At 36.7% G+C, this 12672-nt stretch overlaps 1 protein-coding gene across 1 annotated transcript in view; it reads left to right on the forward strand.

Moving 5' to 3' along the window:
* The window catches only part of PARD3B (par-3 family cell polarity regulator beta), a 931426-nt gene that overhangs the window by 122939 nt on the left and 795815 nt on the right, over positions 1-12672 (forward strand). Inside the window, exon 2 of the mRNA XM_058549666.1 lies at positions 7435-7536. Within this exon, the coding sequence (XP_058405649.1) occupies positions 7435-7536 (102 nt within the window). The remainder of the gene's footprint in view (positions 1-7434; positions 7537-12672) is intronic.

Consider the following 12672-nt stretch of genomic DNA (forward strand, 5'->3'; position numbering starts at 1 on the left):
AATATTTGGGTTCTTTCCAGATTTTTACGTGTTAGGAATAATGCTGCTATGAATATCCTAGCATGTGTGTTTTGGTAATTCCGTATCCTCATTTCTGTTGGATGTGTACCTGGAAGTGGAATTGTTGCACTGTGTGGGATGTTTATGTTCAGATGCTGCGGTTTCCCAAAGCAATTGTACACTTTTACACTCCCCCCCTCAGCATATGAGAATTCTGGTTGCTCCAAATCCTCATGATTCTAACCCTAACCCTGGTCAATTTGGACAAGATCAACATCTTCACAATATTGAGTCTTTCAGTCCATGAAACTCTTAATTTTTCCTAATATTTTGAAATTTTTAGCATAGAAGTTATACACATTTTGTTAGACTTATTCCTAATTTGATTTTTTGATGCAATTATAAATGTTATCATTTTTCAAAGTTTCATTTTCCTATTTGTTACTGGTTTGCCTTATTTTTTATTGTGACACTTTTTAAGATTTGTTCTTTTTATTGTGAATTGGTGGTGAATATTCTTAAGTGCTTGTGTGCATCCACTGTGACGATCATCTAGTTTTTATCCTTTTTTCCTCTATTAATTTGGTGAATAGCCTTGGTTGGTTTTTGAATTTTAAACCATTCTTGTAATTCTGGAATAAATCCCTCTTGGTCATGACATATTATCCTTTATATATATATCACTGAATTTGATTTACAAATGTTTTATTTAAAATTTTTGTATATGTGTCCATATGCAGATTTGGGTAATTGTTGTAATTTTCTTGTAATGTCTTTGTAAGGTGTTGGTATTGTTATGATGTCCTCATAAAAGGATGGGAAAATTTTTCTCTTTTTCTAGTTTATAGAAGTATTTGTATAAGATTGACATTATTTCTTCTTTAAACATTAAGAAGATTTAATCTGTGAAGTAATCTGAGCCTGATATTTTCTTTATGGAAAAGTTTTAAAATAATTCAATTTAGATTTAGTTTCTTTGTTTTATTTATATTTTATATTTTTATTGTCAGTTTTGGTAAGTCATATTTTTCAAAGAATTTGTTCATTTACTATAAATTGTCAAACTTATAGGTCTCAAGTTTTTACAATATCCTCCTTTTAATATTGATTGGTAAGATCTGTAATGGTATTGCTTGCCTTTTTCCTTCTTTATACTGGAAATTTATGTTTTCTCTTCTTTTTCTCAATCAGTCCTGCTAGGTATTTATCAATTTTGTCTAGCTGTTCATAGAACCAACTTTGATTTAAATTTGTTTTTTGTTTCATTGATTTTTTTCTCTTTATTTCCTTCCTTCTCTTTTTGGGTTTGGCCAGATGTTCTTCTAGCTTCTTGATTTGAGCTTTTCTTTTTTTGCTAATATATGCATTAGAAGCCATAAGTGTCCCATTAAGCACTGCTTTAGCTGCATCCCACAATTTTTCTATGTTATTTAATTTTTTTTAAGTTAAAAGCTATTTTCTAATTTTATTTTTCATCTATGGATTATTCAGAACTGTATTTCCGGATTTCCAAACAGTCAATTATTTTCTAGATATCTTTCTGTGATTGATTCCGCTGTGATCAGAGAGCATATTCTGAATGATTCTAGGCTTTTGAAATTTGGTATATATTCCATGTGTGCTTGTAAAGAATGTATTTTCTCATCTTTTTGGGTACAATGTTTTATATGTAATAAAAATAAATTAGGCCACTTTGTTAATTGTGCTGTTCAGATGATTCCTGTCTTACTGACTTTTTTGTTTCCTATCAAAAATCCCCCACTGTGATTGAGGATTTTTTTTAAAAAATATCTATCCATTTTGGCAGTCTATGTATTGAAGTTCTCTTGTTGGGGACACAGAGATTTAGAATTATTTTCTTTCTGTTGGTTAGACCCTTTTATCATCATGAAATGTCCCCCTTTACCTTAGTAATACTTCTTCCCTTCAAGTCTCCTTTATCTGATGTTAGTACGGCTGTATCAAGTCTTTTTTGGTAGGATCATAGACTTTTTTGGTGTGTATGTGAGGAGATCAGCCCTATGCTAACATCTGCCAATCCTCTTCTTTTTTTTGCTGGGGAAGACTGGCCCTGGGCTAACATCCGTGCCCATCTTCCTCCACTTTATACGGGACGCCGCCACAGCATGGCTTGCCAAGCAGTGCGTCGGTGCGCGCCCGGGATCCGAACAGGTGAACCCCGGGCTCTGCAACGGAGCGTGTGCACTTAACTGCTTGCACCACCAGGCTGGCCGCAGGATCATAGACTTTTAAAGCTGGGCGTGAATTTACAGATGGACTGATTCACCTTCATTTTATTTTTTTTGTGAGGAAGATCAGCCTTGAGCTAACATCTCCCAATCCTCCTCTTTTTGCTGAGGAAGACTGGCCCTGGGCTAACATCCGTGCCCATCTTCGTCCACCTTATATGGGATGCTGCCACAGCATGGCTCGACAAGCAGTGCGTCGGTGCACACCCGGGATCCCAACCGGCGAACCCCGGGCCACCGCAGCAGAGCGCACACCCTTAACCGCTTGCGCCACTGGGCTGGCCCCTGGTTCACCTTCATTTTATACATAAATTGAGGTTTATGATTCTGTTGTTGAATTCGCTGGGTATTACTTTCCACTCAGCATAAAAACCCTGGGTCCCGTTCTAGTTCTCCTGACGTTTTAGGAAACATACTTGATTAAAATGGCATCATCTCATGTTCCTATAGTCTTTTCTCAAGTTTGCACTTTGTTGATCTATTTCAGGAAGGTGGAGCATGTTCTGAAGTCAATTAGGCCAGCTCCTAATAAGCTCTATATTCATTACTGCCTTTTCTGGCTAATTATTTTCTTTCAGATGTCGGTGCTGCTCTGCTGGGCTTTGTTCAGGCATCATTTTCTGGAACTCGCCTTCTTCCCTGCACTGTCTTTGGTTGATTATTCAGAGACTCCTCCTCTCTCCCTGACCCCCAAAGTCTTCAGACCTGCTCTGACCACTGTCTCTTTCTGGATGCATTCGGGGGCATCTGATTCTCTCTTGGTCTTGGGTAAAGGGGAAGAATAAGCCCAGAGGATTATGATAGAAGTAGTTAGTTAAGTTTTATGTGCATGCACATTTTCATAATTCTCTGATGCCTCAGGCTCCCTCTCTGCTCTTAGCAGGAAGATCTTTCCTGTTGCTTCCCAAACTCTTTTTAATTCCTTGATTATAAAGGAATTATGTTCTGAAACTTCTCTCACTGGCGGAACACTGGGCACACTTATGCAAAGACTTCCCTCGTGTCCTCTACACTTTGATCCCCGTGTGGTACATTGTGCAGAAGGCCTCCAGGTTCACTAATGATATAGCATCTGAGGCCCGGAGTAATGGTGACGTGCCTGGATCCATATACTTAAGGAGGGATATAACTGGATCTGATCTCCTGACTTATTTTTAGGTAATTGTGCTTTTTGTTAAGTTTTAATCTAAAGGAAAAGTATTTTCTATGTTAAAAAACCCACCATGGCTCTGCTGCTTGTTAAGTATCTGACCTTGGGTAAGTCAATTCACCTACCTATGCCTTCCTTCTCTCATCTGGAAAATGGATGAATAACTACATAGTGAAGCTGTTTGAGGATAAAGAAGTTAATCATGCAGCACCTATAGTTCCTAGCCTGTAGTAAGCAGTAAAATTATCTGCTATTATGATGATGATGAAGATAATGATGAAAATGATAATCTCATTTTATGGATACATTCCACCAAGTTCACAAAGTCAAATTCTACAAGGAAAATTCTATTTTTCCATTAACTTCCATTTTACAATTGTTCTTGTGTTCCGGTGGGTAAGATAATTCTTATAAAAACATGAAACCATCGAGAAACCAGTAGCATTATTGGGCGCTGTTTGTTGCCATTTATAAATACCGCCCTTCTCTAGCCACTGGCTTTCCTTTGCAGCCCTCTCCTCACTTTTGGACCTTGTCATCATTGCAGGCTATTCTTTCTCTTCTTGGACCTGAGGCATTTTGCTTAGAAACCTCCATGTTTTCCATCTTTTGATTATTGTCATAATCTCAGTGCTTGGTAGTTACAGCATTATAGTATCTGGCTCACCAGTCTACTCTTGTAGATATCACAGAAGGAAAATTATTGTTCTTCAAAACTTTGGCTAGTATAAATTTTCTAAGGTACAGAGTCAAATTTCATGTCATCTACTCAAAGTGAAGGATATTTGTTGCTATTAATATCAATGCCTGTTTAGAGTAATTTCTACATTGATCATTAAAAGTGCCCTGTAACTTTTTTCTTCCTATAATGCATACGTTTTTGTTTTCCAATTTATCCTCATAGACTAGTTTATTTTTAGCTTTACAATTCCAGTAGGGTTTAAGTTAACTGTGCATTATTTAAAAAACAGATAAGATACTATCAGAAGTGGAGGAAACATAATGTATATTATGTTATTTTTTAATACTTTAATGATCCTAGAGTGTAAGTAATAAGATTGAAATTGCATAGCACATATACTAGAGATATTTTCAAGATAATTTAAAAGTTATATATATTACAGTATTTGTGCAATGTAAAGATAGATTAAATGTGACGATCATGAAAAATACAGTGCACTTTTCCAAGTGATTAATTGTGTGAACCAAGACACATATGTGAACATCTTTTCATGTTTGATCAGTTTTATTTCTGATGGTAATAAAACCAAGTAAATGAAATGCAAAATGGTGACTGCAAGGTAGTGGTTGAAATTTTTATATGCATAAAGGAGTCAGGGTGAATTTATGTTCTTATGGTGGCTGGCGGCTACTAATAATATATGTATATTCCAGAAGTGATCTAAGCACATGGCTAAATATCATGGGGACAGAATCATAGTTGGTACATACTGTGTTTATTGCTTTACTTCTCTCGGACGTGTAAAACATTAACTGAGACTGCCTTCATACAGCTCGTCTGCTTTTGTTCAGGGTTAGACATGTGCTCGTCATTAGCCCACTCTGTCCTTCTCTGGAGTGTACAAAATGGTGGCATCCATATGGAGTGGGGAGAGTTACGATTGCCAACAGTCTTCTCATTTTCTGGCACCATGTATTTCACTTAAATTTTTGTTGGACTGAATCTATGATTCTAAAATGTATGAAATTACTATTTTACTAGATTTAATTCTATAAAACTTTTAAGTTCTGTACTCTTTTGAATCAAGATTAGAGATAAGTGTCTTAGTTTCAACTTCTGTGCCATCCCACAGGGATGTGAGAGGGTGGAACACTGTGTACCTCCACAGCCACATCCTGCTGCCCCTGGTCTGCTGCTCCCTTTGCCTCTGATGAGATCCTGTCCCCTGAGCTGTGTGCTAAGCCTCCCTGTTCTAAATCAGAGTCTTGGGTTTTCTTCTCTTGTTCCACCTCGAGGCAGGAGGAGGGGTCTACTTTAACTTACACTGCACTTGTCGTTTACCTCAGTCTTAGGTGATAAAATCTGCTTTTACAAACTGAACATGCGAATAAAGCAGACAACTTAATAGATGTCTGCTTTTAAGTAATTGAATATAAAAAAAAGCAAACACTTTAAAATATATCACCTTTTATAAACATGGTTGAACTTAACAGATTTCACTGCAGAGCTATAGTATATGAAAAACCAACTCAATGGAAGTTTATAGAAATTAATTAAATTGAACTCCTTTTGTAAGAAGGCTATTTTCACAAAGAAAATGTAATACTCTATAGATTTCGATTAGAAGTCCTAGGTGATGTGGAGAAATATGTTGCTCATAGCATGGCCATAGCAAACAGGTGGAATTCCCAAAGGTCACTGGGGAAGTCTTTCTTATTCTCTTCTCTGTACAGTCCAGCGGGCTTTACATAGTGTTTCTCTTCCCTGGTATGCTCCCTATTTGGGATCTAGTCTATTGTTCTTAGCTCACCTTTAACACAAGCACCTTGAGTTGGCAAAGGTCGCTGACTAAAGAATCTGTGCGATGGGCGTCCTGTACTTTTCTTAACTGGTTATGCTGTCACGCTCTTATCTTTGTGATCTCTATTTGGCCAATAGTGGGCAGTTAAAGTTCCTAATGAATCATAAGTGTTTCCACACACAAGTCTAGTATTAGAAGCAAAAAAAATTCCTTGCATTTTATTTGGAATTGATCTATAGATTGAAAATTTAATTTTGTAATGTAGAAAGTCTAGCTAAGGAGAATTCCTTCAGATTTTTTAAGCCTATCATTATATCAAGTCAGATTACTGAAAAGCTGTATACTTGGGCCACATTTCAGTAGCTCTCTGAATAGATGTTTTAAAAGGATTATTTAATAGTATGCTCTTGCCTTTTATTGGAAGACAGTTAAAGAGGAGGTTGTATGACAACCATTTCTATTAGTTTTTGTAAAACTGCAATTCTGTAGTTATGTTAGTTCTTTTCCTTTATGAAGCTTCATGTGGTAAAGGCTTACAGCTTTATCCTAGAAGGATTTCCATCTCTTCTCACAAACTGGTGTCTGTTCCCCTATTGAAAACTGAGTGGTTTATAGCCCAGAATTTCCTACTTTCAGAGGCTTTCTGTGAATCACAGAACCAAATTGATTATAGCTTGCATATTCTGGTAAAAACCTTACTAATGTTTTTCTTCATTCATTGGTTCATGTTCTTGTCTCATTATTATAATGGTTCACTTTCATATCTTTTCTGGAAATAGGCAGTACATAAATAACTGAATGTACATCAGTTAATTCTAAGTTCCAGTATCAGAGTATCTAGCTACATGTCAAATTGAGAAAATAATGCTTTTCCTTAAGCCTTACACGCCTATGCAGTTTTTAAAAACAGTACTTGGAAGTCTCCTAAGTCACCCCCCCCCAGTTCAGAACTGAACACAGTTCGAGTTGCTACAGCAAATGGAAACCACTGCTGGGGCTCTTGCTCCAGATGTCATTGCAAATCTGAGAGTTGAGCGCACGCACAGAGCGTGGAGATTCAAAAGAGGTCCGTGGTCACCCCGTTCCATTCATATATTCCAAAGTGACAGCTGTTGCCATCACAGATTTCTGCCTTTTGATTTTTTTCCTACAGCTCTGGGGTCTTAGTTTGAACTTCTAATCCCTAGTTTCAGAAAGTACCCTCAAGAAGATCTTTCTTTTCCAGAGTATTCTTGGGATTACCTAAATTGTAGGTTATAAAAAATTCCTTGGATATGCTTTTCAAATAGCTAGGGAAATTTATTTTTGTGTTGCAATTTATCTTCCAGGAAAATTGATGAAAGATGTATACTTTGATTTTACTGATTTATCTTAAACAGGATAAAAATGCCAAATATTTATCCAAATAAATAGATAACGTTTGTTTTTGGCATTTAAAAATTATATTATTACCAGAACATATTTTTAATGAGCCAATTTATTTTTTTTTAATTACAATGTACTTTACCTTTTTAAAAAGCTTGAGTCACGAACTTTGGTTGTTCTACTGCAGGACCCTGGCTACTGGGTGAAGATCCATCACCTAGAATACACAGATGGAGGAATCCTGGATCCAGATGATGTCTTGGCAGATGTCGTTGAAGACAAAGATAAGGTAGATGACTCTCAAATGTTCCTCTTTGTTTTCCTCTGTAGAGCTGCGTGTTTTCCAGAGATTGAGATCCTTAACAAACTCACGTGTCAGTTATTATGAAAAGATACCTCTGTTCAGGTCTCACCTGGATAGGCCGTAAATCAAGGTTCTTCATCAGATGTTTGGAAAAACGCTGTCAAGGTTTGGGATCTGTTTATGGTGGCCTCATTAGCAGATACTTCGTTCCCCAGAGTTCCTGATACTTCTCAGTAAATTAGTGTCGGCCCTGAGGCTGCTGGAGTTCTCATTGTCATTGTTGGCTCTGGAGTTTATTCTTGGCCCTTGCTAAATATTCCACTTAATGCCTGAGATTTGAATGTGTTTCAACATGGAGAATACAGTGGGGAGAAAAGTCTTATATAAGGAACTATGGTGAAGATTTTTGTTCGAGTAGCTGGCAGACAACTATGTTTCATGATAGTCTTTGTTTTCATTGCTAAAGTAAAAAACACTAAATTGAATATTCCAAAAAGTTGGAACATGTTTTGCCATCTACCTGGGAATAATCCCCATTGTAAATATCTTGTTTTAATGGAATTTTTCTTCTGATGCTAAACTGAAAAAAGTATGAGTAAACTTTTCAGTTGCAATACGCTGGATTATTGCTGTCAGGACACATTGTTTATTACTTCTTCTGTGCTGGGTTCCTCTTATCAATGGTTAATGTGTCCTCTAGAATTGAACTGCAGCTCTCCCTCAGAGATCCTTGCTTCAAAGTTTCTTCTACTGTGCATCCTTAGTTCTGTTTGTACTAGGCTAATTTGTGTCTGTAAACATGTTTCTCTGTACTTTTTTCTGCACTCTCTGGTACGGGTATATGTGTGTTTTAACCAACTGGACTGGAATATAAATAAGTGATTTATTGAACTCAGGTAAAATTTACATTTTTCTTTTTCTATAAGATCTTTTTGGACTGTATAAATTTACATTAGTCTTTGCAGACATTCTATCTAATTTTTTTCCCTATTTTCTCTTGGAACTCAACCCTGGTTTGCTTTCCATTATAATTAGCCATTTCATAATGGACTTATGTCCCTAAATAGATTGTAAGCTCCTAGAGGACGTGGACTGGGAGATTTTTATTTCTTTTGTGTTTCTTGTATTAATAATATCTGATACAATATCTTACCCAAACTTAATTCTCAATACTTACTGAATTGATGAGTGAAACAGAAAACTTTCCTCTCTCCAGTTGGCTCTTGCTATATGTGATCTTGATGTACACTTTTTATATTTTGGTCTCATGGTAAATAATAATGTGTTATTTACCTTCTTCTAACTACAGAGGAGGACTTTGCCTTCTGTTTTTCCCTGTTTTGCTTTCTGTTTCTTTCCTTCAGCTGCCTTCTTCCTTTGAAGTATTCTAGGTATTTGGATTGTTTGTTAATGAAGAAGGTCTTCCTGTCTCAAATTTCACTGATGTCCAGTGTATTAAAACGAAAAGCTGAAAGGTGGCAGGTTTAAGAAGGGCCAGAAGAAAATGTCTCCCCCCAGCGTCATCCAAGACCTCGATGGAGGAAGGATGACTCCATGAACAGTGTCCAGGGAAATCATTTGTCCTATAGAACTCTTCTTTTTAGAGAATTCTTTTTAACTATCTTGGCAGTGCACTTTTAAACCATAATCTATTTACTAGACATAATCTATTTACTATTTTATTATGTGTAATCTCTGTTTTAAAGGGACTTGACTACCACTACTAAATAAGGAGAAGTACTCTTTGGGTTCAGGCTTACCCATCCCTTCACATACTTGAGTGCTGCTACATGAAGCCTAATTGGTATAGCTCTGCAGAGTTGATGAGAATTTACACTTAGGATACTGCCACAAAAAATTGTACTTCCATTTTTTCCTTTTTAAAAATAATGTAAGTGAAAACGAGAGCATTATTTATTTTCCGTGACCTTCTCTCTGCAGTCTTAAAATTTCCTCGTAGTCCGTATGTCTAGTGTGGAAAGAAGGTTCTGCCAGACTTCATGTTACCCTTCTTTTTTGTCGGTTTAGATCAGGAGGTAATTGTAAATGATGCTTGTGGATGTTTAGTAACATATCAGACTCACCCAAGACCCTTTGAGGCAGTATTGAGCTTAGATGAATTTACAATTCACCTGTTTTCAAATTGGCTACCTAATGATCTCTTGCATTTAGAATATAGATAGAAAGCAATCCTGCAGAGGCATGGATGAGTGTACATAATCCTTGTGCTAAAGCCCACGTACCTCAGCTCCTGGGAAAGACTCTCATGCAAGTGAGAAATGGCCGTCAGGAACCACTGATGCCCTAGCTGGGGAGGAGGCATGAAAATTGGAAAACAGTGTGGGCTGAAGTCATTGATTTAGTGTGTGGAAAAGCCATCCGGTACACTTCAGTAAAGACTGAAATTAGAGTTTAAATGGTTTTCTACTTAAAATCAGACAAGAGGCTAATAGAGTTTAGTCGGTTTCCTAAAGAAATGGCTTTCAAAACTTCTGATCCCAGAAGTGGTTGTCTTTGGGCTTCCTTTTTTCCTCTGCCAGTGCAGTGCATGGTGCGGACATGGTGTGTCTTTGTGAGGTTTTGTCTTGTTTTAACTTGCTTTCCCACTAGTGCCCCTTCAGGGGAGAACTAGATTTTTACCATGTTGGCCTATTTCTATCCTGTATTTTATCAAAATATTATTGGAGCAGCTTTGGAATGGTACGTCTTATAACTAGTATTTGTATAAAATGTTGTGCTAAAACTTAGTGATTATCTGTTCATGACAGTCATTCTCAAAATTCTTCAGTTTTATGTATCAGTTTGATGATTCAAGTTCTTGGGATAAATACCTAAGAATTTACACCTTTACACTAATGTCCCTTCTCTGGCTGCCCAAGGCTACTGACTTTGTTTACCCAGTAACAACAACTTAACATCTTAGTGAGCACTAATGGTGGCCGAGAGTGTCTTTGGCACTTACATATTCTGTTTTACTTTAGAACAACTCTGCAGGTGGGAGCTATTTATTACCACTATTTTTGACTTCTGAGAACAGCCACAGAAATTGCTAGTAACTTGCTGAAGATCATACAGGTAGTAAGTGGCAAAATCAGCCTCTGAAATCTAGAATTTACATTTCTACTCTATTTTGTTCTTCTACAGTGTGCAAGTGGTGTGTTGGGGGTTTGTATCTATGATTTCTAATTATGAAAATTCATCATTCTTAAATAAGCATGAATTTCCTTAAACACAGTTACCTCCATTATTAAGAAAAGATCGTAATAGAGTTGTGGAGTATAACAACTAATTCAGAGTTAGTACGTCACGCGCCTGCAGTTAACTCCAGCTCTGCCTGCAGCCTCATCTGTCTTGTTGCCGAGGCCTGCCAGTTGGACGTCTGTGGTTTTCTCTTCCCCTTTTCCAGGACCCAGATTGCTCAATCCATGTACAGTTTAATTCCAAATGGACTTTGTAAATTACAGTTGGAGTCTAGCCACTGTATGCAGTTTCATAGGAAAATAGATTCTGTATTCCAGTAATTACTTTTCAGATGGATTGCAGAATGTGCATGAATTATATTCTGCGCTGTCTGCAGTAGGCAGAGTGATGGCCCCCATCCTTTGACTCCAGGCAGCTTCTGGAAGCTGGAAAGGGCAAGGGAACAGATTCTCCCCAAGAGCCTCTAGAGGGCACACAGCCCTGCTGATACCTTGATTTTGGCCCAATGAAACCTATTTCAGACTTCTCACCTCCAGAACTCTGGGATGAATTTGTGTTGTTTGAATTCACTAAGTTTATGGTGATTTATTATAGCAGCAATGAGACACTAGTACGCTGTCTCTTCTAAGTTAAACTTGAAAGTGATGATGGTCTTCTCAAGTTTCATACTGACTAGGCTTTTAGGATAGTGTAGGACAAGGGAAACATCTACTTCAGATCAGTTGGTTGCTCTTGCATTCTTCTCAGAGTCCATCATAAATTGATTCTCCATTCATTGGGTGAGACTTCACTCTGGGACTTGAATGTTAAGCATCTCAGTAGTTATGCTGTTGTCTTGTGTAGAAATCGTTTCAATGCCACAACCAAGAGCTACATGATATTCACATATCAGCTTCTCATTGCAATATATGAATGCCCTAAGAAGTCTAGGGACTGATGCTATTATTAATTAGCCACTGCAAAGCTTTATGTTCACTCACTGATATTTTTTAATTGAGTGTGAGAACTTCTGAGTATTGAACTTTTTAAATGATTGTTTTCCTTGTTAATTGTCATTATTTTTTCTTGAATTGGTTGTAGAAGACAATTGTAATATAATGCTGAAATATGACAATGGATAACTTCTATTGTGTAAACTGGATTACTGCCATGGTTTTATTAAATATACAAAAGTAAAACTATATCATGTGGTAAAGTACACAGGAGAATGTCTCTCTCTTTGACTGTCATCAGGGTTCATCTTGGAGAGATGTCAGTGGTCCTCGTGGATTCCAGTGAGGGTGGGTTGGCCCCTGAGACCACCTGTGACATCTGGTGCTCAAATATCACAGTTTCAGCTCTGCTTCATCCCTTGTTAGTTGTGTGTCCTTGGGCTAGTTTCTTCATCTCTATTAGCCTTGATTTGCCTTTTTGTAAGATGGATATAATGTTAGTTCTTATCTTACAGGGTTAGTATAGGAAAACTGCATGGATGAACTATAAAAAGTTTTAATTCCAGTGTGGTATATAGTAAGCACTCAAATATTAACTGTTACATTGATATGATATTATTACACTAGTGTTGTTAGTGTAATTTTTACCTATGTGTCTTCATTTAACTATTAAATGTTTTAAATTTAAATATTAAAATATCAGAGAAACTATTTTACGGTGCATTAGAACTGCTTTTAAAGACCTTATTAAATTTGTTTAAAAGTTACTAAATTGTTTAAATGAATAGTTTTGCAGGAAGTTACTTTATTATTATGACAAAACATTTGGATTAATATATTATTATTTGAGAAATGAAAATGCCAATATAACTAACTTTAAAACGAAAATCCTTTTATCAGAACATGTTGTTTGGTAATATAAGAAGCATTCGGGGATCTAATGTGGTTTTGAAGTGAAGACTGGTTTGCACAATGTATGAACTAGTGG

This window comes from Diceros bicornis, chromosome 10 (genome assembly GCF_020826845.1).
Source record: "Diceros bicornis minor isolate mBicDic1 chromosome 10, mDicBic1.mat.cur, whole genome shotgun sequence".
Classification (NCBI taxonomy): Eukaryota; Metazoa; Chordata; class Mammalia; order Perissodactyla; family Rhinocerotidae; genus Diceros; species Diceros bicornis.